Source organism: Gastrolobium bilobum, unplaced genomic scaffold, assembly GCF_033153095.1.
Source record: "Gastrolobium bilobum isolate Gb01-03AN ecotype WA unplaced genomic scaffold, APGP_CSIRO_Gbil_v1 utg16124, whole genome shotgun sequence".
Taxonomy (NCBI): Eukaryota; Viridiplantae; Streptophyta; class Magnoliopsida; order Fabales; family Fabaceae; genus Gastrolobium; species Gastrolobium bilobum.
In genome coordinates, this window is record NW_026896110.1 from 133,497 (window position 1) to 155,016 (window position 21,520).

Here is a 21,520-nt window from a genome sequence, read left to right on the forward strand (position 1 = left end):
AAAAATTTGGTGATAAAGTGCAATATCAGTGTCTTTTATCAGACCTACACTCCTACAGTTTACCTACAAAAACATGTAAACGATGTCTTCAATTACATGCTCAAATGACTTTAATACAGACATTTCAATTATATAAAATAATATCTAATTAAGACTTGAATGAAATTCATAAAGCATAATTTGTTGGCTTTTTCAAGCCTAAAAATTTCAGAGAATATAGAAGATAAACCAGGAAATTACCAGGGAAACAACCACCCAAAGTCAAATAAAAACCTAAGTTATTGAAACTAGATACCACATGTTTCTCCAGTTTTGTCAAAGTCAAACTACTAGTACACAAAAGGGAAATACAAGGAACAAGGTAAACACACAAGGTCACATGCTGCATGGTGTCAAGTAACAGGTTACTCAACCAGAGAATAATCAACCTCTTCTCGTACACGTCGAAAACACCAATCCAACCAGTAGAATCTTGATCTAGGAGGAGGTCGAAGTCCACTAGGTACAATGCAATTCTTCAGTTCATTATTCAGTGAATATACTTCGCATTCTCGTGATACAGGGGAAATGTAATACAGAGAGTTGCTTTCATATCCACACTTAGCTGGGTTGCTCAATGCATAGCAGCTTCTTCCCTTAGCATAAAACAATGCAAGGTCACCCAAAGTTTCCAACCTGATCCATTCCATGGTTGACAAGTCTATCTTGTACACATCAAATGTTTCCTTTGGTTCAAAATGAACCACTAAAAGCTGCCCATCACTACTAACCAACTTAAGACTTGTGGATTTTACACTGGGAGTATTCTTCAGTTCTAGAAATTTCACACATGCAGAGTTCAGGCCCAATACCCCTATCCTGGCCTTCTCAGTGATAGCATACACAGTATTATTAAAAACCACAAAGTCCACAACCTTCCATGGCTTTCCCCATACTGAATAAGTAACCCAACAAGAATGTCGAGACTGATAGATATGCAAACTCGAATAGTTTTTACAGAAAACCACTATGATGAATTCTTCAGAACCTTTGGCAAAAGCTAGCAAGGGATGGATATAATAATAATTTAAAATACCTTGAATGGCCAACGTACTGATTTCCTTCTTTCTTCTTGTAAAAGGATTCATTAGCAGAAGTTTATCATAACCCGCCATAATTAAATAACCACTGGATGTCCCCGAATAGGATAAACCCCAGAAGTAATCTAGCTTTGAGCGATAAACTTTTTGTTCAGATATGCTAACGAAAAAATAAGCTTTCTTAGCATATGAAGAAGTTAGAACAAGTAGTGGTGCTTCGGACAACATGAAATTTCTCCAGTAAACTTTATGAAATGTCCTCCAGTTCTTGCACACTCCAGCAAATTGAAAGAGGTCATCAAAATCTAGTTTCTTGGAAATGATATCAAGCACATCCCAAGGAAGTTGACTTTTCACTGCTTCCTTTTTCATTAGTTTGCCTGCGTATCACAAAAATAAGAATGATGGGTGATTTCCAATGTCTATAAAAGGAATTCATATACTTTTTTCATTTATATGATAATTTTAAGGGAGATAAGGAGATAAAGAAAAAAATTCTTTTCTCATTTTCACAAACAATATTTAAGTCCAAAATGTAATACAATTATGTACCATTGTCATTTTAAAAATGTGAAATTTTGTTTTCCCCTTTTCAAGTTGGTGCTCCTTAATAGTAAACAAGATCTATCTTTTTTCATCCTCACATGGAAAATAGTATTCTAACTGCAAGCATAAGATATTAACAATAGACATGGAATTTCATTGACTCCTACTCCCAAAGAAAAAGGAAAAAGAAAGGGAATAATAGAAATAGGAAAAGACAAGTAGTGGGGGATAAACATTTCCATGTGATTTTCTTGTTGTCATGTGGGAGAAAACAAATCTATCAGGAATACAATTTGAGTATAATGTAACTGAAATTGTCATGCGTGACACTAGAATACTAACAAAACTGAAAATTGCATTCAATAAGTTCCATTTTCCAGTAGTCATGTGTGACACTAGAATTCTAGTGAAACTGAAAAATGAAATAGTGGATAGGCAACTTCAAAAAGCAATGAGTGGAATTACTGAAGGGTTGAAGACAAACACATAACACCATTTATGCTATCAAAGAAAAAAAGGTATATGAATAACCTACAAGGTGAAAAAGTTTTAGTTGCATGTACATATGTAGTGCAGCAGGAAATATATTTACAAGATTATTCTTCACAGGATTAAAGACACTATTGAATATTTTTCCCTTATCACAGTTGCTTTTTCATTCTTTAATCTCACAATTGCATCAAGTAGCTTCTGATTGTTATTGGCTGTAAGAAAACATTCAAGTCAAACCGTTGTTGAAAGTACTTAACACAACATTGTAACTTACCACCAATAAAAAGTCATCCCTAATAGTTGAAAATTACTGAGTGCTCTTGAAAAGGTGAACCAGGTATAGAGAATGAGATCAACATGTGACGATTACAGAATAACTTTTCCCAAAGAACATTTAATAAATAAGATCAAACCCCTTCAAAAATGTTGATGACAAATTAATCAATAAGACAAAACCCCAGGCAAAACTAATCGGCCCTCCCAGTTCCCTCAACAGGAAGAGAGAGTAAATTAATGCAAGAAACCTGACTTCCTTAGTAGAAGGCAGACTGTTTAACTAGAAAGCATAAACAAAACGAAACACAATTAAGGTATTTCTGAAGCTTTTGATAAGTAGCAAGGATTTATAATGATTTCACATCCATAAATTTCTAGCATATAATTAGCAAACACAAACCACATTAAGCTCATAGACAAGTTATAGTGCATGGACTGGAAAGTATGCTATAGCTTCGAAACATCATACATTCTTAAGGAAACATAGAGCATGAAGGAAAAGAACAGAATGACAAGAGAACTAGAAATTGTTTGCAGTAGGAGTTAGCTACCAAAGCTTTAGAACTTGAGAGGAATATGGAGCCAAGAGCTGAGTATGTGAAGAAACCCAGTATGATCGTATTGCTTAGCAATCAATTTAAATAAGTTTTTGGTCCCAGTGCTGTATAATATGATGAGCAATCTTGACATTAACAGTATAGTGCTCAGATAGGATTCGAGTGAATTCAAGGAAAAAAGTGAAGAAAAGAAACAGAGTATTGTATAGCCATGGCTGATACCGATATGATATCAATATGAAAGGTACAAAAGTATCAGAAAGAAAAAGAAAATGTAATTCCAGAGCATTTGAGAGGCATTGTGTCTCTTGTTGTTCAAACAACAAAAACCCTCTCCAATAAACACCACTCTCCCGCTACATAACTCTTTCTCTCACTCTCGAGCAGTTAGTAACAGCTTCCCCCGATAAAGGGGAGTTATGGGAAGGGGCCAATCCTCTACGGCCCTTTGTAGTGTAAACCCGCATAATAGTTGTAGTCCTATCAATACTTTCCTCAAAGCTTTCACCTTGTCCTCAAGGTCAAAAGCTGGGTGTAGTCCTATCATACTCATACAAGAATTAAAAAAATCCTTCAAAATTGTACTACAATTAGAAACAGTTTGCTGATTGTGGAGGTAACTATAGTATGCCTTTTGCGGCCAAATTTAGTGCAAAGATCATAATATTGCTGCCGTCAATAGCCTTAAGACAGACTAAAAGAGAGTTCTACATTTATGATGGCTGCTATCACCAGCATAAATCAAGATGATGGAAAGAGTTTCGAACAGACACCAACCCCTATTACACCACCATAAAAGCTCAGGAAGGACTAGCATCTACCTGTTAAATACTCACACAAAACAAGAGATATTGTAAGGACATCATAGTTACAAAACATGTCAATCAAGGACAGATGCAAAGGGGCTAGCAGGTGGGGTAATGTCAGCTCCAAGCCTCAACACCTTCATTTTACTTTTTTTTTTCTCTGAAAATATTTCATGCAATTTAATGCTTAGCCATCCCAATTTGAAGTTCTTGGCTCCACCTTAACCCTCTACATGATCGTTTGGAAACACATCAAACTTTTAAACTATGACAAGAAAAAAAAATTAAGATGAGAAGTGATAGAAATAATTGAAAGGACTGTTAAAACAACATGAAGCTCCCACGGGCAATATTAGTCACAATTAGTTTCCCATGGACGTAATAAAATGGATGAACCTGAAAACTTATTCAATTTCAAAAATAAATCAACATTTTGTCCTCCAAAGATACGAGTATCATTAGTTTAGTACTTGACATATTTTTGTCATCAATTAGTTCCTTTATAAAGCAAAGTGTCATCACCTTGATCCCCTAAAGATTTTTCCAAGTCAAATTAGTTCCTGAATAAGCAATGTGTCACAGTTTAATCCCTTAATCATGAAAATTATCATCAAATTAGTCTCTATATTAGGATACTGTAACATTCATTTCTCTCAACCCAACAAAGAAGGACCATTTTAATGATGACACTAATTAAGGGACTAAATCGATGACAAATATTTTGAGGACTAACACGACGATGCTTATATCTTTGGAGGATGAGTTTCGGGGTTTACTCAAACTCTAATTAGGTAACTAAATAATTCGTGAATTTTAAAATCAATCTCAATCACTTGTTTCTTCATCTAAAAGAAACAACCTTTAAAACTTACAACATTTCAAATTTACAAGTAAATTCCCTCATTCCCAACAAGCATGAAACATTTGAAACTTACAAAATTGAACATTGATATCGAAAATGGAAAAACAGAGGGCAAGCATTGGCGCAATGGTAAGGTAATAAAAAAGCCATAGACCCCACAACAGCGGACTGAGCCACGATATCTTTTTATCAAAGAGTGAAAAAGTCTTCAGAAAAACCATAAAGATAATAATAGAAAAAAACAAGTTAAGAGTTCATATGCATCAATTTAGAACATATATACAGAAGTGATATGAAAACATGATGCATACAACATCAAAATTAACTAAATTAAAAGATTGGTAGATAGGCATATAAAACCATACTTGATGATGAAGTCGGAGGCAGGCCCTCAGAATGATTATATTGGTTGGCATCGTCTTCATTCCCTTCCTCCATACCCTACTTTCTTTTCACCCACCACCTCTCACTGCCTTTGTTTGTGCCTCTTCGAATGAGCACTAAACCCTTTTATAAAGGGGGCGAATTTGACACTCTTAATAAAATACAAAGAAAACACGACCACGGTGGGCTTCTATTGGTTCCAAATATCGAAAATTTAAAAATTTGGAAACAAAAGCACATTTGACAATGTGAAAAGCAAAGTTCCAAAAAGACATATATCTCAATAAAGAAAGGCATTGCCACTAAAATAAATAAATAAATAAATAATAATAATAAACTATTTGACTATTTTGCATTAATTATACAAATTACTTAATCAAGCATAACATTCATTGTAAAAATAAAATTTTCAAAACAGTAAAATGCTTAGTGCTAAGAATCTAAAAGACTGAACTCTAATTATTTTTAATAGTCTGACTATGCCCCAGCCTCGCTAATCAGGGGTATAATGGAGAGTGATTTTTATTTTTTTTTACTTTTTAGTCTGACTATGTAGGAAGCATGCATATAAAACAACACTGGCGCAGGAACATGGCAAATTCTAAACAAAAAGAGAAAGGACACAACACAGTTAAAGTACAACATACAAAATTCATATATGACCAACATAAAAACACAAATCTTAAAGATATATATTTATGATATAAATACAAATCCTAACACAGTCAACTTTGCTTAAAATATAAGCATCACAACATATTCATTACTCTTTACTAGCACAAGTCTTTCAGATTTAGTATAATAATTTTAACAATGATTCAAAAATAACATTAAAATACTGTAGTATGTAGACTAGAAGTATCCAACAAGTGTTTGTTTGAGGAGTATCCAACATCACATGTCCAAGTCCAACACCAGTATGGGAACTATGTTGTAATTGACATGCTTCCTTGCTGACTATCTTACCCTCTTCAGCTTCACTAGTAGGGCAACTATTTTGTAATTGTGATTTTTGAGTTTTTTTGACAGCTACAGAAGAAAGTTAAAGGGCATGCCTCGCCTGAACCAGCAAGCCGTGCCTAAAGTGTTTGAGGCGTGTACTTTGCTGCACGGCTGAGCAAGATGCATTCATCAATTAAGGTGCCTCACCTCAGTGACATTAATTGCCTTTTATTAACATCAATATCACATTTTTCTCAAACAAGCTCAGGATGGCAATCGATGAACCCATCTACAAGCAAGAACAAATTAAGGAAAAATAAATAATAAATAAGAAAGAATAATATCTAAACCCACTACAATGTATTTCCACTTCAATAAAACTTAGTTTATAACTTCCCCCAAAATAAGCTTCTGTCAATCTCTTCCTTTTTTATGTCACTATCACGGTAACAAAAATTCTTATACCAGAGCATCTAATGATCTTCAAAGAACATGCCCAAACAATCTCAATCTACGTTTTTTTCCCCCCACCAATACCACTCAAACTTTTCGTCAAATATCTCCATTTCTTATATTATTTAGCCTTGTATGATCACATATCCGTCTAAACATCTTCATTTCCGCTACTCCCATATTATGCTCATATTATTTCAGTGCTAGCAAACATTAAACTCTGTATAACATTGCAAACCATACTATTGTCATATTATCCTTCTAGCCTAGTGATCACACAAAAATCTCGATACGTTGTGCCATTTCATTCAACCCACTCTGATTCTATGGATTTCTTCCTTGTCAATCACTTTCCCCTTTCGAAAGATCGATCCTAGATACCTAAATGCACCTTTTTTTAGTTACCTCCTATCCTATTATATTCACAAATTCATGATCTCCTCCTTTTGGCGTGGCGAATGCACACTCCAAGTAGCCTTACTCCGACTTAACATAAGATCCTTTAGACTCTAATGCGCTTCACCATAATTCCAATTTAGAGTTAACACCAACCCTAGTCTCATCAATAAACACGATATCATTTGCAACTTTATTGCATTGAATATACCACCAAATTATATATGTTTTAAAAGTAAAAAATAATTAAATATATCACTAGGTCCTGTTTGGCTCAATTAAAAATTGGATTTAACAACATAAGAAAATTCAATTTTTAATTTGAAAGAATAATTCACACCCCTATGTTGAGTAAAACTCAATTTTGCCAAACTCCACAAGGGATTATTGATCTTCATTACTTCTACAATCCAACCCAAAAACACAAATATTACTCAACTCCCTTGGGTCCACACTTGTCTATCACAAGACGTGCAATGCCCCAACCAGCAATGCATGTTTATTTCTTGGAAATTAGAAAAAGAATTTAAATATCCATCAAACAAACGCGAAAATTTATTTCTGCGTGGAAATTTATCATGGAAAGTTAGATAAATAATATGTAACCAAATAAAAACACAATTATGAAATACTTGCTTAAAGACAAACAAAGCATTAAGTTTATAACATCTTTTAGAGAATGATAAGAAACTATATTTTTATAAAAGCTTTGAATACAATTTAGCTTGCAACGAAAAATCGGTGGCAAATATAGATTAGATTTGTAAGTATAAACATTAATGTAAATAAACAAATTCCATATGAAATTACCAGTAAGGTATTAATTACAAGATTTCATGAAAGTTAAAACACTGTTATATATCTGTACAAAAATTGAGTCAATGGAAGTTTTCTCTCAAACAAATTGCTCACATTTTAGAGTTTCTTAGGTAAACACAATACTAACAGAGACCTTGCAGCAAATCACTTGAAATTCACTTGTAAATCATAATTAATTCTTGTCAACCCAAATGGAATTACGTTTCAAGCATTAAACTGGTGATTGTATAAATAAAAAGGTATTTGCTAAAAATAAGCACTCAAGGTTTCTATCCTTCGATCAATGAAACGGCATTGAGATGAGGGTAACTTACAAATTTAAAAAGAAAAATTATTTAAAAAGGCTGTAAATGCTCCAACACTTTGTACTTGAGCTTACAGCAGCAAACCCTAAATAAGAGGGTTTTCACCAGCACCAGCCCCAGTCCCACTTGATAATCTGAAGCTACAACTTGGAAATTATTTTTCTTTTCCTTTTGAGGGGGTAGGGTATGAATAAAAACAATTTGGAAATATGAAATGGGCCAGAAATTCCTTGATTATAAGAGATTACTTCATGTATTCATACACCACCAATTTGATGCACTAACAGAGTACTGTTAATAAAACCACCGAATATTTTCTGACCATTCCTTCTTTGTTACTCTAATATTTCTGCCTTAACTTTGAAGTGCAACTTAACAATATATAGCTGAATCCTATGAAAAAAATATTATAACCTCAAGAAGCAAGATTTGTAATAACAAAAGGGTTGTTAGTAATTAACAAGCTTGATTCATTCTGGACTTTCCACAAACATAATGTAGGCAGCAAATGAAATCCCACATGCAATAAAAGAAAAATTGTTCACTGAATAATATGCCAATTAAGGTACATACCTTCTATTGTAATGCAGATTTTGAAACACCATCATGATGCTAAGGATTACAGGTACCGCCATGGTTTTGTGTTTCATTCACGGACATTTCTCAAATGGTAGAAAAGTTCAGTGTCGTTAGTGCACTTAAAGGAGAAGGAAAACCCCATTTTGGAGTAGAATCGAGAACCAGGAGAATTCTCAGACATGGTGGTGGAAAATCAAAAACCAAAGCAAGATCACTGAAATTTTAAGGTTTTTGTTCCTCTGCATGGCCATTTTTATTTTCTTCTTTCACAAACTCTAAAATAAATTTAAAAAAAAATAGAAAACTATTAACTTCAAAAAATAAAATCAGTTTACAAAGATTAGATTTTTTATTTTTATTTTAGAAAAACTTAGAATAATTTATTAAACGATAATAGATGTTAACATAATTTTCAGTTTCAATTACTGAAAATAAAAAGAAGATTAGAAATATGTAAAAACACTATATATTGGGGGTGGAGCTTGAAAGTGCTAGAAAGGTTTCTTAAATCTCACCTATTGTTAATAGATAGGTTGTATAATATAAATTTAGGGTCTAATTATTTTTTTTTGTTATAGTAGATAAAACTTATTTTCAATACATATATAAAGTGTGTGAAATTATATTATCTTTTTCGCTCATTTTTTCGTACATACATTTTTATATATATAAAATATAATTTTATCTATATAATATAAAAAATATTAAACTCGTAAATTTATCACAGCCTTAGGAGAAGAATTTTAATGGGCGTGGACTACCATTTATTCAATGGTCTAGACTAATCAAAATCATACTACCAATAAAGAGAGAAGAAATAAAAAATAACTTTTTGTCCAAATGTCACTTCTTGAATGAAAGGACCACATGAGATATGAGACCTGGAGCACCAAAAAAAAAATTCCCCCGTGAAGGCATAAAATTGGAGAGTTTTTCAAATATTTACATATGAATAAAGTGTGTGTCATTTCAAAAGATATAAAGTTATGTCCTTTTAAGATAGAAAAATAGATAGATAAAGGAGGTGAGAGAGTTAACAAAAAAAAAATAAAGGCGTCAGTCTCATATCTTTATGAGAGTGAAAAAATATAAATTGTGTAATTTAAAAGGATAAATATTTTTCCCTTACATAGATCTATTATCGTATTATTCATGTCTACGTTAGTTTGAATTTTGATTTCTTCTTCCCATTTCATTAACTAATAAGTGTCTCCTTGTCCTAGAACAAAACTGTGAGGACTGACGTGTCATAGGAATGGATCTGCAAAATACTGGAAAAGATGCAAGCGTCAGAGAAGGGCACATATGCAAAAATAGTTTACCAATGTTTATTTATCCAGAAAAAAAAAAGGGGGGCTTTCAAATGTTTATTGATGGGGATTGTTTTAGAATCGCGAACCCACTTATGAAGTTCAAATTTATTAACCAAATATTTCTATCAACAAAAAATCATGTTTTGATAGCTTGAATTGAATGAGAACTGTCCCTGGACTCACAAGTCACAAGCAGACATCCCAAGTACATGTTGTTTGTAGAAGACTTTAGAACTTATTTGAATAAACAATATTTGTGGATCCAAATTTGAGTTATTCACTTCTCTCATGACTTACTCGAGCATATCACCCATCTAATATTTTAAAGGAAACCATTCTTTGGCAAATAAAAAGAATAAAAAGAAAAGAAACTCATTCTTTGACAAGTATGCTGACGTGTCGTTTTCTCCTTCAATTTCAGCTTTGTGTTCACGCTACAAAATATTTAAAACCTTTCCTTCTTTGGTAAAAAGAATAAAAAGAAAATATTAAATAAAATCAAATTTGTAATTAAATTCAATTAAGAAAATATGTTAACAATTGTTGGTGGCAGATAACTCATTTAATGTCCCTCTACTTTCTGCATTGAAATTTCCAAATTAATAATATCTCACTGTTTTCTGAAATCTTGATTTTCAATTTTTAATTTTTAATTTTTAATTTGAATTTTTTAATTTTTAATTTAAATTTTAAAGGGTGGGAAAACATTTGAACAATTGTTGGTGGCAGACAGCTCATTTACTATTCTCTTTCTTTTTTTTTGTAGACATTATCCCATTACTTTCTACATGGGTAATTGTTAATCCTATTAATGCTGCATAAAAAAATATTATTTTGTTAAAAAATAATCCTTAAAAAAACAAAAATATTTTGTAAAAAACGCAAATATTTTGTGTATAAATAGGATATGTGTTATTGGGTTTTTTTCATTTGGTAATTAGCTTCTATGCACATATTTCTTCTCTTATTTATCTTCTTCATCTTCTCAAATTTGATAATTAGCTTATGTGCATATATTTCTTCTCTTATCTATCTGTTTATCTTCTTCATCTTCTCAAATTGTTGTTCTATTACATGAACATGTAATATATTTTTTTTGTTTTTTTTCGCAGCTTTGTTGGAGAACAAAACTGACGGGATGATTTGGAATCACTGGGATATGTGCTTTTATACTTCCTCAGAGGAAGGTACGACATTCTTCTTTATCTGCTTTTCTTCTATAAGTATTTTCTCCATAATCTAATATCATGAATGAATGAGATGATATAATAAAATGTCTTAACTTTTAAATGACTAAATATTTGACTTTAGCCTTCTTTGGAAAGATCTACAAGCTGCAATAAAGAAACAAAAGTATACAACAAGCAATGAGCAATGGCATAATGCGTGGATCATCTCGGCCTTTTAGGAAGTTCTCTCTTCTTCTCTCATGTGTGTTATATGTGCACTTTGGGCACCATCTCAAAATTCAACACCGTAAAAATTTCTCTTTTATCTTAAAGTTCTTCTATTTTCTATCTTTAATTTCTGAAAGAGCAAGATGAGTTTTCCCTTCTATTTTTCCTGTCCATACATAATTTGTTTCGCATTATTGTTGTTGTTCTTTAATTTATGTTTGCTCTTGACAAATATTCTTACCGTGATGATGGGAGTGATGAGTTGGATAGGGATGATACTAATTTGACCCTCATAAAACCATCTTCTATTTCTTCAAAGAATGTTGGAAGTGTGCCAAATGCTAGACCAGTGCAACCCAGCAACATAGTTTCAAAGCAATTTTTCTTTTAGGAATTTTTTGCTTTAATTATCACTATTAATTTATCTTTCTACTTTTTTAAATTTTGTTTGTGTCTATTGTATAAGTGTCTAGCTTAATTCAATGTAATTAGGCATTGAAAAGCTCTGTTTTGCATGCTCATATTCAGAATATGAACTAGCAAAGAAATTGATGGCTCTTCAATTTCAAAATATAATACAGGCATATGAAGCTTTTTATCTTATAATTAAATTTATCATAATTAGCCTTGAAACCAACCTCCTCTACAAAAAAATAAATATTCCAGATTTTTTTAAAAAAATTCAAAAACATAATACAAAAAGAGAAAAGAATTTCGTACAAGTAATTTTTTAAAAAATATATATTCATTTTTTTATGATTAATATATTAATTTTTTAAATTTTGAAATTCAAACTTGATATATGTGGAAAAAGAGTTCAGCATTAATTGGTTGCAAATATTTTTATTTATATCCCACTACTTTTTTGAAAGTCGAATTTTAAATTGATATAGGTGAAAAAAAAGTTCAACATTTTTTAGTGATAGACAACTGTATTATTATATATTTATTTGAAAATATATTCTTATGGTTAGGTTTAATAAATTTTATTATTATGTTATTTGGGCTAATTTTTTCGATCAATTAAAAACAATCATATATTATAATAATGAAATTTCACCTATATATAATAATAAATTTAAATTTAAATTTAATTTTTAGCATTTATTCAACATTTAATGTTTCTGAAGTGCAAAGATATATATATATATATATATATATAATAAATTTAATTTAATATAAAATTATAGATCTTATGAAAAAATATTTAAAAATATATGCATAGTTGTTAAAAAATATAAATTATAAAATTTAAATGCAAAAAATAAATAAGAAATACCACATTTATACTATAACAAAAATAAAAAAATTAACTTAAAAAATTATTACCAAAAGAGAGAAAAATCTGTACAAGTATTTTCTTAAAAAACAATTAACATAAATATTTTAAATATATATGTGTATATCTAATCTAAAAATTATAAATTAAAAGATAAAAAAATTAATTTTTCAAATAATATGTGTAATTAATAAACAAAATTACATTTATCATTATGTATAAAATAAAATATAAAAATTTAATCCCTATAATAACAAATGACCATTCAGTGACCACTGACCATCCAACTCTTGTATCGTAAAAATATGTTTGTCATTAAGTATTTTACAGACTATTTTAATGTTTCTCATTACTTTTTGCATGAAAAATTGTAAAGCCAATTAATAATATATATTTTTGGTAATCAATTAATAATATTATTTATTATATCTATTGGGGGAAAAGTATTTAATTTTTATAATTTAAACTTTTTAAATTTTAATTTTGAACTTGATAGGTGGGAAAAGAGTATAAAGCATAAACTGAAATTATCAAAAATTGAAATTTGATTAAAGAGAGTATTCTAATTACGTTTTTTCTTATGACCGTGTTTCTAATATATATATATATATAAATATAAATATATATATATATATATATATACACTTTTTAATTATGTTTTTGTTTAAATAATAAAATATTTGATTATATTAAATGCAGTTCAATTAAATTCACCAAATATTCGATTTAGTAGAATACTTTTTTGTATCAACTCATATTTGTTCATTATATGTTATAAATATAAAAGAATACACACAATGAAAATAAATGAATATAAATTTATTTACCAAAAAAAATGAATATAAATTTTAAAATTAAATATAAAATAAAAAATGACATGTATCGTTCTGCAAAAATAAATATTAAAATTTAATTATTAGAAAAAAAATTAAATTAATATATAACAAACACATTAAACTTTCCTTCTTCTCATGTAAGAGTATAAATAACACAATTTCATATGCCATAAATGAAAACAAGAAATGTTATAAAAACAGTTATCGAACCGGTCAGAGTATTAGGTCACTGGGTCATTGGTTCAACCAGTGGGTCACTGGTTCAACCGCATGACCCGGATATATATATATATATATATATATATGGGGTTTGATTTTCTCATGTTGCATGACTCAACTAGTGGTGGGCCCTACATTTATTAGAAAAAGAAAAAAAGAAAAGCTTTGCACGAAAATCGAAGGAGTCATACCATGAGAATTAAATTCTTATGCAACATGAGAAAATATTTTCCCTATATATATATATATATAAGAAAAAATAATAAAGGAAGAAAATATGAAAATATAAAACTCATTTAAAAATTATTAAATTTTCTTCTTTTTTTAAATCAACCCTTTCAGTTTCCATTCATGTACTAATAAATGGACTAATTAAATTGACGTTACCGAGGGGCACTCTTCCATCATGTACTAAATACTAACAGTAAATATCATTTTTGGTCCCTAACAAAAAACACGGTCCCCACTTTAGTCCCTTACAAAAAAAATTAGTCAGGTTGTCCCTAACAAATTCAAAATAGATCCATTTAGTTGAAATTGTGGTCCCTCACAAATTCAAAAAAGAGCCATATTAGTCCCTCAAAAGGACTTAAATGGGTCCACTTTGAATTTGTTAGGGACCAACTGACTAATTTATTTTTGTAAGGGACTAAAGTGGGAATCGTATTTTTTGTTAGGGACCCAAAAGGGACTTTACTCAAATACTAATAAATAAATAATTTATTTATAGAAAATTAAAAAACTCATCCAGCTGTAATTAACTTTGGGGGAAAATCAAAAGACTCAATCTTTGTTCACATCAGCGCAAAAAGCACAGTGCTTTCCCCTCTCTCCCTTTTTCCATTCTTCCTTGTTTCTTTTTCTTCTATGGTTAGAACAAAGAAATGGTGAACAGCTCAATCCAGATCTGATTGGTGATGGTAGTACCGTTGAAATGGCGAACAGCTCCTTCTTGACACATCTTTTGCAATGCATGTCCAATTTAAAAACGACAGGGATGGGTCTGTCGTCTTTCTTGGCTCCTCCGTCGGGGTTTTTCTCAGTCTCATTCTTCCCCTGTTCTTTTTTGCTGCCATGGATCTAAATTTGTTACTTTTCTGCTTCTTCACCTATCACATCGATGGAGTATTCTTCTTCTTTGTCTATCACAGATCTTGAAGATGTCCAGAAGAAATTTAGGAAAGTTCACCACGGTTGATTTGTTTGACCCCCCGAGTCACTGGTTTAACCACTAACCGGCCGGTTCAACCCGATTCACACCAGTTCACACCGGTTCACTTGCATATATGATCCTTGTTGTTAACCGGACCGGTCACACCACCGGATTACCGATTTTCGGTTCGAACCGGCCTATAACACTGCAAGAAACTGTTACTTGGAGAATGTGCACATTCTTTTATCCATGTTTTCCACTACTTTCTATATGAAAAATTATTAAGCTTATTAATAATATCAATTATTATGTCTATTGGTTGGAAAAATATTTAATATTGAAAATTTAAATTTTTTAAATTTGAATTTTGAATTTAAGAAGTGAAAAAATAGTTTAGCATTTAATATTTCTATAATGGTAAAAAGATATCTATATAAGAAATTTGAATTTAATATAAAATTATAGATTAAACAAAATTATTAAAAATTATAAAATATATGTATAGTTGATAAAAAAATAATTTAAATTTTAAAATTAAATAAAAAATAAGAAATGACGAATTTATACTTTAAAAGAATATTTATTAAAATTTAAACGTAAAAAAGTAGTACAAAAAGAGAAAAAAATTCCATACAAATATTGTTTTTAGAAAATATTTAACATAAACATTTTGAATATATATGTATAACCAATTTAAAAAAAAATATGAAAATCATAAATTAATACAAAAGAATTTAAATTTTAAATTTAAATAAAAAATAAAATGACATCAATCATTCTGTAAAAAAAATTATAAAAAATTATAAAAATTTAATAACTATAAAAATGAAAATTTTAATCTATTATATAAGAAAGAAATTGAACTTTCATTTTTTTATTGCAAGAGTATAATTAACACAATTTTCTATGTCGTGAATGAACAACTAAAAGCTATTACATGGAAAAAGTGCACAACTTTCCATAGATGTTTTTCACTAGTTTTGGTATGAAAAATTATTAAGTCTATTAATAAAATTTATTATTATATATATTGGGTGAGAAAATATTTAATATTTAAAATTTAAACTTTTTAAATTAGAATTTTGAACTTGATAGGTGGGGAAAGAGTTCAGCATTCAATGTTTCTGCAGTGGAAAAAGGACATATATAATAAAAATATAGATTAACCAAAAAATCTACTTAAAATTATAAAAATATATTTATAGTTTATAAAAAAAAAATTAAATTTGAAATCTAAACTTCATAGGTGGGGAAAAAAGTTTGAAATTTTGTTTGTCAAATAGCTATATTAATATCATACTACTTTTTGCATAGATGATTATTAAACCTATTAATAATACCACAACTTTCTGCGTCAAAAATTGTTAAACCTATTAATAATATTTTGGTAAGCCTATTAATAATATTTATTATTATGTAATTAAACTAACAAATGGTCTTTTAATATTACCTTATTCAACTATAAAGTGTTTGATAGAATATTAAACGTACGAACTCAATTTTTTTTCAACTCTTTATCTCTTATATATGTCACAAATACATAGACTACGAAGAGTCGTTTTAAAGGCAATTGTAAAAAATATAGATATGTAATAATGTAGATGCAAATATAAGAACAATTTTGTGCTGATAATTATAAAAACATATTACATGCATACTGATAGTTAGAGGTGACAAACTGGGTCAGGCCCGGAGGGTCAGCCCACCAACTTATTTTTATAATTAAATTAAAACTTCATCATTATTCATTTATAATTAAATTACTAAATCGATTACCAAAAAAAAAAATTTACTAAATCTGATTTCAATTTTAGTAAATATAAATTATTAAAATTCAAAATACTAAGGACACAAATCCTTGCAAAAAAATTATTATTTACATAAAATGTTGATAGTTAAAGGTTGCAAACTGGGGTTGGCCCGAGGGCCTGCTCGCCCCGCCTGCCAACAAGTTTTTATAATTAAATTAAAATTTCACTATAATTATAAAAAAAATTCATATTCTTCTTTTATAATTAAATTCTTAAATCTTATTTCAATTTTTGTAAATATAAATTTGTAAAATTTTAAATACTAAAGACACAAATCCTTACAAAAAATAATTATTTCTTATTATTTTGTGAATCTAATTATAATAAATGAAAGTTTATCTCTGAGATAAAATATAAAAACCTAGACGCAGCTATAAGAGCCTTATTTGTGGATAAATATAAAAATCTATTACATGCTGATAGTTAGAGGTAGCAAACCAAGCTCGGCTCGGAGGGCCGACCCTCCAACTTATTTTTATTATGAAATTAAAATTTCATACTTCTTCATTTATAATTAAATTCTTAAATCTGATTTCAATTTTTGTAAATACAAATTTGTAAAATTCAAAATACGGAGGACACAAATCCTTGCAAAAAAATAATTATTTATTGTTATTTTATAAATCTGATTGTAATAAATGAATGTCCATATCTGAGATAAAATATAAAAAATTATATGCAACTATAAGAATTTAAAGTTTGGATAAATATAAAAACGTATTACATGTTGGTATATAATGCAGACAATTAGAGGTTGCAAACTGCACTCGGTCCGGAGGACCAGCCCGCCAACATATTTTTATAATTAAATTAAATTTTCGCTCTTCGTCTTTTATAATTAAATTCCTAATTCTGATTTTAATTTTTGTAAATACGAATTTGAAAAATTCCAAATACTAACAACACAAATCTTTGCAAAAAAATATTTATGTATTATTATTTTGTAAATTTGATCTTTCTAAATGAAAGTTCATCTCTGAGAAATACTGAAAGAAGTTGACTCAAACTTTGTAATTTTTGAATAACCACATGACAAGGTAAAAAACAGCAATATACTTTTATGTGTTGCTTTAATTTTTACGAGAGAAACAAATTGATTTTTTTTTCGTGCAACGCACGGATAATACACTAGTATTTACTCAAGTAAATCAAATACTTAAGAAATTGTGAATCAAACGTGATTAAATAAGGACAAATTAATATAATTTTGATAAAGAAAAATATATTTCTCATTTTGCATGAGACAAAATTATCTCATACACACATAAAATGTCATTAATATCCACTTTTTTTATGTGTTACATGAAACAAAATTATCTTATGTAACATGAGACACAGATTCCCCCTTCGTAAAATGTTAAAATTAATATATAATTTACAAAGAGGAGCAAAATGGTAATTCTTTTTAAAACGGGCAATTGTCAATCAGCCTAAAAAGAAATACAAAAAAAAAAAAAAATTGTCTACACTAAATCAAAGTTTCATTTTTATAGAGTTAAAACACGATTATTAATGATAAACACATTTATTCACTTAATTGGTGGATATGCATGCCAAGTATTTTCTTCTTTTTTGGACTAAAAAAAAAATTTACACAAAGATATTAATATTTACTTTGATAATTAGAAAAATAAAGTGGAAATTAAAAAAAAAAACAACGGAAATTGAAAAAAAAAAAGAGTAAAAAAAAGTTGATAAAGTGCAATGTCAATGTCTTTTATCAGACCTACAGTTTACATACATAAACATGTAAACGATGTCTTAAATTAAATTCTGAAATGACTTTAATACAGATATTTTAATTAAATAACATAATATCGAATCAAGACTTTTCAATCAAAGTTAAAAAACATAAAAATTTGGCCTTTTCAAGCCTAAAAACTTCAGAGTATATAGAAGATAAACCAGGAAATTACCAAGTAAACAGCAATCCAAAATCAAATAACAACCTGAGAAAAGTTATTGAAACTAGATACCATCACAAGTTTTTTCCAGTCTAGTCGAATTATGAGCACACAAAAATGAAATACAAAGAACAAGGTACAAACACAAGGTCACTAGCTGCATGGTGTCAAGTAACAGGTTACTCAACCAGAGAATAATCAACCTCCTCATGTACATGTTGAAAACACCAATCCAACCAATAGAATCTTGATCTAGGAGGAGCACGAAGTCCACTAGGTACAATGCATCTTTTCAGTTTACTATTCAGTGAATATACTTGGCATTTCTCTAATGAAGGTGAAATGCAATACAGAGAGTTTCTTTCATAACCCCACCTACAAGGGTAGCTCAATGCATAGCAGCTTCTGCCATTAGCATAAAACAATGCAAGGTCACCCAAAGTTTCCAACTTGATCCATTCCATGGCTGACAAGTCTATCTTGTACACATGCAATATTACCTTAGGTACAAAATGAACCACTAAAAGCTGACCATTATTACTAACCAAGTTAAGCCTTGAGGATGTTACATTGGGAGTATTCTTCAGTTCTAGAAATCTCAAACTTGCAGAATTCAGGCTCAATACCCCTATCTTGGCCTCCTCAGTGATAGCATACAGAGTATTATTCAAAACCACAAAGTCTACAACCTTCCATGGATATCCCATTGTTGAATAAGTAACCCAACAAGAATGTCGAGATTGATAGATATGCAAACTATTATAATGTTTACACAAAACCACTATGATAAATTCTTCAGAACCTTTGGCAAAAGCAAGTAAGGGCTGGCAACACATATAACCTAAATTATGTCGAATGGCCAATGTATTGATTACCTTCTTCTTTCTTCTTGTAAAAGGATTCATTAGCAGAAGTTTATAAGCACCTGCCATAACTAAATAACCACTAGATGACCCTGAATAGGATAAGCCCCTGAAGCAATCTAGCTTCGGGTGATAAACTTTTTGTTCAGATATGCTAAAGAAAAAATAAGCTTTCTTAGTATATGAAGAAGTTAGAACAAGTAATGGTGCTTGGGACGATTTAAAATTTCTCAAGTAAAATTTATGAAATGTCCTCCAGTTCTTGCACACTCCAGCAATTTGAAAGATGTCATCAAAATCTAGTTTCTTGGAAATGAAATCAAGCACATCCCAAGGAAGTTGACCATTCTCTGCTTCAATTTTCATTAGTTTGCCTGCGTATCACAAAAATGAATTCCAACGTCTATAAAAGGCATATGTAAACTTTTTTTTTTCATTTATCTGATAATGGAGATAAAGAAAGATTTCTTCCTCCATTTTCCTAAACAATATTCAAGTCCAAAATGTAATACAACTATGTACCATTCTCATTTTAAAAATGTGAATATTTTGTTTTCCACTTTTCAAGATGATGCTCCTAAATAGAAAACAAGATATATATATATATATATATATATATATATATATATATATATATATATTCATCCTCACATGGAAAATAGCATTATAACTGAAAGCATAAGATATTAACAATAGACATGGAATTTCATTGACCCCTACTCCCAAAGAAAATAGGAAGAGACAAGTAGTGGGGAATAAACATTTCCATGTGATTTTCCTGTACTCAAGGTGAAAAAGGTTTTAGTTGCAAGAGCAAATTTAGTGCAGCAGGAAATATATTTACAAGATTAATCTTCACTGGATCAACGACACTATTGAATATTTTTCCCTTAACACATTTCTTTTTCATTCTTTAATGTTAAAATCGCCCTCATAGCTTGAGTGTTGCTGGCTGTACTAAAACATTCAAGTCAAACTAATGATGAATCTTCTTAACACAACATTGCCACTTACCAACAATAAAAAGTCATTCCTAATAGTTAAAAAAATACCGAGTGCTCTTGCAAAGGTGCAACTTGGTATAGAGAATGAGATCAACATGTGACAGTTTCAGAATAACTTTACCCAAAGAACATTTGATAAATAAGATCAAATCCCTTAAAAAAAATGTTGATGACAATTTAATAAATAAGACAAAACCCCCAAGCACAACTAATTGGCCCTCCCAACAAGTATATGAACCAATTTAATAAACATAATGAAACACATGGAGGAAGGATATGAACCTTGAAAACTTGCAAAATTTCAAATTTACAAGTAAATTCCCTCATACCCTTAACAAACAAGATGAAACATTTGAAACTTCCAAAATTTAACTTAGATATTGAAAATGGATAAACAGATGACAAGCATTGGCACAATGATAAGGCTGCTATCTTGTGACCTACCCGGTCATGGTTCCAGCTGCGGAAAAAGCCTTAGACCCCACAACAGTGGAAGTCTCATGCAATGAGCTACAATAATTTTTTTTATCAAATAGCTAAAAATGTCTTCATAAAAATCATAAAGATAATAAAACAACATGTTAAAAGATGTGTATATAGGCATATAAAAACATACTTGATGATGAAGTTGGAGGCAGGCCCTCAGAACCATTACATTGGTTGGCATCGTCTTCATCATTCCCTTGCCCCATTCCCTACTTTCCTTTCACCCACCACCTCTCTATGACTGAGCCCTAAACCCTCTTATAAAGAGGACATATTTGACATTATCATAAAAGAATAAATTCCATTAAAACTTCTTTCCTTAGTATAGCATTTATTGGTTTGGTCTTCAAACAACATGCTCAAACCTTCTCCATCTATGTTCTTTTATTTTTTTCTTCCACGGTTCCACCAATACTATTACAACTCTTCCTCAAAAAAATTTATTTCTTATATTATTTAATATTTTATGATTACACATCAACCCTAACATCTTCATTTTGGCTACTCTCATCGTATTATTTTCGTGCTAGCCAACATTGAACTCCATGTAACATTGGGAAATCTACTTCTCATTTCCCTGCCGAAGAAATTTTGTGCAGTAATCAATTACAATCATGTATTATGGATAATACATAGCTGTAATTTTAAAAAATATTTTCTCTCTCCTCATTAGGCTGTCGACTGACATGGCGGAGAGAGAAAAACAACTTCAATATTATAATTATATACTACCCATAATATATAATTATAATTAATTGC

General features: G+C 29.9%; 2 protein-coding genes across 4 annotated transcripts; both read right to left on the bottom strand.

Annotated features, from left to right (window-relative positions):
* Positions 1-216: 216 nt before the first annotated feature.
* LOC133297840 (uncharacterized) lies at positions 217-8,732 on the bottom strand. Of its 3 annotated transcripts, XM_061497052.1 has the most exons (3): positions 8,491-8,732; positions 4,984-5,125; positions 217-1,459 (listed from the first exon to the last, which is right to left on the bottom strand). In XM_061497052.1, exons 2-3 carry the CDS (start codon positions 5,054-5,056, stop codon positions 405-407), a joined length of 1,128 nt encoding a protein of 375 aa, XP_061353036.1. In that variant the 5' UTR covers positions 5,057-5,125; positions 8,491-8,732; the 3' UTR covers positions 217-404. The 3 variants fall into 3 exon arrangements, 2 of the variants coding, with proteins under 2 accessions (XP_061353036.1, XP_061353037.1); XM_061497053.1 differs by lacking the exon at positions 4,984-5,125; XR_009749684.1 differs by lacking the exons at positions 217-1,459; positions 4,984-5,125 and adding an exon at positions 5,601-6,233.
* Positions 8,733-18,587: 9,855 nt separating this feature from the next.
* On the bottom strand, positions 18,588-20,967 carry LOC133297835 (uncharacterized). Its single transcript, XM_061497042.1, has 2 exons — positions 20,892-20,967; positions 18,588-19,645 (listed from the first exon to the last, which is right to left on the bottom strand). Exons 1-2 carry the CDS (start codon positions 20,965-20,967, stop codon positions 18,588-18,590), a joined length of 1,134 nt encoding a protein of 377 aa, XP_061353026.1.
* Between the last annotated feature and the right edge of the window lie 553 nt (positions 20,968-21,520).